We start from the raw sequence: 5,266 nt of genomic DNA on the forward strand, positions 1-5,266 counted from the left end.
AAAGTAATATTTGAATGTAAGCTATACAATGTAGGCTATAGATATTTTGTATCATATATAGCCTACACAACCAAGGGACGGAAGTTATCCTCTGAAAGCAGGGCATCTTCATATTTAGTGTTGCGTCGGAGTTGCGTAAAGAGGAGCACAGCGCGAACCTGTTTGCTTTTTTGACTGGCAGTGCCCAAGATCAGATGACAATAAGTGAGTTGAATAATGTAGGCTAAAACATAAAGGTAGGCCTAAAGCAAACATTAAAGGACAATGTTTAAAGCCATTGGACACAATTGAAAGAAAACTTGGCTACTTTTTCAGCAAAAAACATTGCCTATCCTAAAAGAAACGTTAAGCCTACATGATGAATTAACTACAATATGACAAAAGTGACAACAAGCCCACAACTGGGCAACTCTGTTAGCAAACTGTCCCCACAGTTTCCCACCAGTTATTCTCACATGACGTGACGTCCATGATGATGTTTTTACTGGGGGAAAATGTTTTTCCCAGTGCATGAACGCACCATTAGTCATGACAATTGGGACGACGACATTTATAGTTATATTGGAAACATGTCCCCCTCAAAATATTATGATTTCCAGCCATGTCGCAGACCACTGAAAACTCTTGTCTCTCTGGTCATGGAGCGGACGTAGCCTATGGAGTAATATTATTTATTATTATTATTATTATTATTATTATTATTATTATTATTAACAACATAGCCTACGTTAGACCTACCTAGACCTAAAGGGTGTTTATTTATCATCTTTGCATTCAGGGAAAAGCCTACTGGAATATATGGGCTAACCTAGGCCTACCCTAAAAATAAAATAAAAAAACATCAAAACGGTAGGCTATGAGAGAAATAAATTAGGCTAGGTTACACGAGCTGAGTGGGCCACCATATTACCGGGTGATTTCAAACTCCAGCGGCCCACCGGACGCAGGGTGGGGCTGTTGATGGGAGTGTGACCCAACTTGGCATGAATCCTATTTTAGAGGGGGTAATTCGAGGCAAAACACGTCGCTGCCGCTCATTGAAAATGTTCGGTCGGCTAGTCTCTGTAGGCTACCGATCTCATTGGTTACAGTAGGCTACCTGCATGTCAGGTCATCGTCGTTACAACGTTATTACCAGGTGGCTGAGGGGCGGGGGCGCAGGGGAGTGAGTGAGAGACTGCTGAAGTCCGCAGCCTGATACAAAAAGGCTACAGAGAGAGATTGGCTCTTTTAAAGATCACATTTGTAACCTAACCTGCCGGCCTGAAGTCAGGCCTACATAAATGCAGATTTCAGTCGGTTCCAAAAGCATGCTATAGAATTAGAACAGCTGTTTCTATGGGCACAATGATGTCACAATTAGTGACGTTGACTAACAAATGACGTCATAACACCTCAACGCTATAAATAGCATGGCATTGATTCAAATTTCATTCACAATATTATCGATCACTGAATGATTTTGAGCGTATTCTCTCTTCAGGAAGAGGCTATTTACACTGGGATGTTATTTCATAGATATGACTAGATAGGTCTCCTGATATTTGCATTATTTTCAAACAGTTGTAAAATAGAATTGACGTTCATTCGCAGATTTTATTTCAAAATTTTCTGCCAACATCAGTCAGTGTTTAAATTATTGACCAACAAACATGCTGAAGAAATTGTATTCTGCACTGTGTTTTCAGGCATTTTAAAATTAAGGCTATTTTTTTTTTTAACCAGATTTACCATTTAGGTTGGACTTGAGTCAGCAGCAGATGGATAGATTCTTCTCTCCACCCAGTGTTTCAAAAAATAAATTGATACAACTGTCCAGTCATAAAATACATCCTGCCGTGGTAAGTAACGGTAATTCTGCTAATGAAAAAATACACCAACTCTGATGGGTAGAAAAACCTTGTAGTATAAATTATGAGGATTGTGAATACATTACAGAGAAACTATAATGGGTGAATAGTTTAATTGCATTAATGATCTGGTAACAATTCCCTTATTCCCTCACCAATATTATCTTTCACCAGCAGGTTTACACTCTGTAATAGTACATTGTGTAGTTTTGTTTTATGTAACATATTATATATAAGTATTCAATGTTAAAATCATTGTATCTCTCTTTAAACAAGGACCAACTCTCTGTCCAAACAATGGATGAGAGCGATGATTCTCATGAAGAGGTCAAATCCAGTGTCCAGACAGTGGACATGGCTACTGTTTTGGAAGCCATGAATCATGAGAAGCAGCTAGATGCCATTAGAGCAGAGCTTCAGATGGAGCCTGTGGTAGCTGAGGAGGTATAAATGATAAGAACACCACACCCACCTTCTCCTAAACTCATAGAGTCAGATTCCAGAAAAATTCTTGTTTTTCATGTTTCTCAAATGTTTATCACCGTCTTTCTTTCTGATACCACTTAGGCCTATGCAAACTCTCAGCAATGCCTCAGTGCAAATCAATTCACTCCCTCCCCCTGTCCCTCCCTTCCATCCTCCCATGGAGCCGAGACTGCATCCAGTGATACGGATACGGAGGGCTCCACATCGGCTTCCACCTCCCAGGAGGAAGACTATGAGCAGCCTACTGGATATTATAACAAATATCAGAACCTTCTCAATGAAGCCATGATGCCCCCTCCTGCACCCTCTCCTCTGTCCTATACACTGTCTGACTTCAGTGATTCTTCAGAGGATGGATCAGATTGCTCATCTGTCAGTAGTGAGGAGTCTTTTACCGGGTATGACACAAGTGACTCTGATCCTCCTGTGTCTAGTCCAGTTAGGCCCAAGCATGTGCCCGACAGAGAGCATGGGAAACGTGACTCTGATCCTCCTGTGTCTAGTCCAGTTAGGCCCAAGCATGTGCCCGACAGAGAGCATGGGAAACGTGACGAGAAGCAATCTGATGTGCAGACACAGATGGAGGAAGGCAAACCGAGACGGTGGCAAATCAGGATGGAGGAACGAGAACTAAAACGGCAGACAAAAGGAGAGAAGCAGCCGAGATGGAGAGCTGATCTGTTGGACCCGCAGGAACTACAGGAACTGCGTGAACGGTGGATCCAGAGGCAATTAGAGAAAGAAGCAACTCTGAAACAAAAATTCCTGAAGTGGCTGCCCAAAGTAAAACCAGGTGAGAGGAACAAATTTAAGTATGTTCTGAAACCACCAGGCAGGATTTCGATCTTCATAGACAAATGCCTTAAGATGAGGCGTTTAGGAGAAGGAAGAACGAAGAAAAAGAAGAAGCAGAAAAGTAAGAAGAAAGAAGGGAATGAGGAGGACAAGGAGGTGAAGGACAAGAACAAGGAGAAGTACGAGGAGAAGTACGAGGAGGACGGGGAGGATGAGGAGGAGGAGGAGGAGGAGGCTAAAAAGCCAGGGTTCTTTGCTAAGCTCTTGGGGAAAAAGAAAAAGAAGAAAGACATAAATTGTGACCAGGAGCACTTAGAAGAGGAGACAGGAGTGTCTGGAACAACAGAAGAAGAGAGAGAGGAAACAGCACTGGCCACAAAAAGGAGCCAGAAAAAGCCAGGCTTTCTTTCAAAGCTTTTTGGCAAAAGAAAAAATAAGAGGAAAGGATATCAGGAGCAGTTAGAGGAGGAGGCAGAATGGCTCAGAATGACACAAATATGAGGCAGTGCTGGTATTGTGAACGGAGATCAAAATGGTAATATTTTCTACTGAGGTATTATCCCATGGGTGAGTATGTGTCGGTATAATGTATTATGATGATATTTGTTCCTGATCGATGTTTCGTATCAACTTTCTCAATTAAGTTGAACCGTTGTCCTAGACTGGCTCTTTTCACAGATTACATGTTACATCATCTAGTCTGTAGGCAGTGGTGGAGTAGAGCATATAGGCCAGTATAATCTAATGGGCTTTGCTGGCATCTGGAAAGTAACTCTGTCTCTCTACAGTATGTCTACCGTGTAGGCGATGTGCTTTGATGTTCTTTCTTCTCTTATCAACAGATCTCCTGTAAAGCTTCACTGCCGGCCACTCTGATCCAGTCCCGTGTTGAGTCTTTGGACAACACCACCCTCATGTTTAATTTCTGCTCAGCTGACCACTCCTCCACGCATATCTTTGTGCACAGGCCTACTCCTCCACTTTCTACCTCCATTCTCAGAGCTGCAGCCAGCCAGAAGCAGATGGGCTCCCCCTATTTAGTCGGGTTCTGCTCAAGGTTTCTTCCTGGAACATGGGAGTTTTTCCTAGCCACTGTTGCCATATGGCGTGCTTGTAGGGGGTTAAGGCTGTTTCTTCTGAATTTATAATAATAAAAAAGTGTTATATATCTGTGTTTCATTAGTTCCTTTTTTATTGTTATATTTCATATCAAAAGTATTCAGCCACCTGTCTGAATTTGTGAAGCACCAGGTGAGATGAGCTTTATAAGTGACTTTCAAGACCTTGTATTTTTGCTGGGATTTTCAGAACTACTATACCCTGTTTCAGTAGTCTAAATGATGTAACATACATAATAAATGCTTAGATATGTCCATGTTAATACTTTCAGGGAATTGGCTAGTACAGTAGGTGTTGCCTAGTAGGGCTAAGTAGTGATATGAAACAAAAGCTAAAATAATGTGCATTCAGGTTGGCACACTTTTGATACAAGTGTTAATGGTTTCAGAGATAGTGGAATCACTGTTAACATTTAAGCTTTCAGAAAAGGAAATGCAGGCCTAAATTAAACTTTTACCTCATGCAACATTGTGCTGCATGAAATATTTAGAACTGAAGAGGTCACTGTTGCATTGTTATAATGGACTGTCTATCTACTTGCTTTCATTTTCATACTTATCTCAGTGCTATGTCTATTTTTCAGAACATTTTACACATTCACGATATAGGCTAACTTTGTGAAGTTTGATGTGGATACTTTCAAATTGCTTTAATACAGGCAACATTCAGCTTGAATTTCCTCTTGGGGATCAATAAAGTATCTATCTATCTATCTATCTATAAACTCAACTACAACTATTTTTGCTGACACGTTGACATTGTTGAAAGTTATCAATTAGGGCTTTTAGTTTCAGTTCAAATCAGACACAATTTGTATAGCCATAGATGGCAATTGGTGGTTAAATGAATGATTGAATGACTGATGAATGAATGATTAATTGAATGACAGGATCAAAAACAAATCAAAATAAGTCTGTCCATTTCATGGAATAGGCCAGTACATGTTGCACTTAGGACCAATCAGATGTGGATCACATTGAAGGCTGTATGAATATGAAAACACCTTGGTTTATCCA

General features: G+C 40.7%; 1 protein-coding gene across 3 annotated transcripts; it reads left to right on the plus strand.

Moving 5' to 3' along the window:
- The first annotated feature begins 1,427 nt into the window (after nucleotides 1-1,427).
- Nucleotides 1,428-4,299, plus strand: LOC121713768 (ABC transporter F family member 4-like). 3 transcript variants are annotated; one of them, XR_006032939.1, is made up of 5 exons: nucleotides 1,428-1,502; nucleotides 1,726-1,841; nucleotides 2,127-2,294; nucleotides 2,418-3,698; nucleotides 3,974-4,299. XR_006032939.1 is itself a non-coding variant. In XM_042098684.1 (5 exons), exons 1-4 carry the CDS (start codon nucleotides 1,457-1,459, stop codon nucleotides 3,630-3,632), a joined length of 1,545 nt encoding a protein of 514 aa, XP_041954618.1. In that variant the 5' UTR covers nucleotides 1,428-1,456; the 3' UTR covers nucleotides 3,633-3,666; nucleotides 3,974-4,299. The 3 variants fall into 3 exon arrangements, 2 of the variants coding, with proteins under 2 accessions (XP_041954618.1, XP_041954617.1); XM_042098684.1 differs by having other exon boundaries at nucleotides 2,418-3,666; XM_042098683.1 differs by having other exon boundaries at nucleotides 2,418-4,299.
- Nucleotides 4,300-5,266: the final 967 nt, after the last annotated feature.

This window comes from Alosa sapidissima, chromosome 7, assembly GCF_018492685.1.
Source record: "Alosa sapidissima isolate fAloSap1 chromosome 7, fAloSap1.pri, whole genome shotgun sequence".
Taxonomy (NCBI): domain Eukaryota; kingdom Metazoa; phylum Chordata; class Actinopteri; order Clupeiformes; family Clupeidae; genus Alosa; species Alosa sapidissima.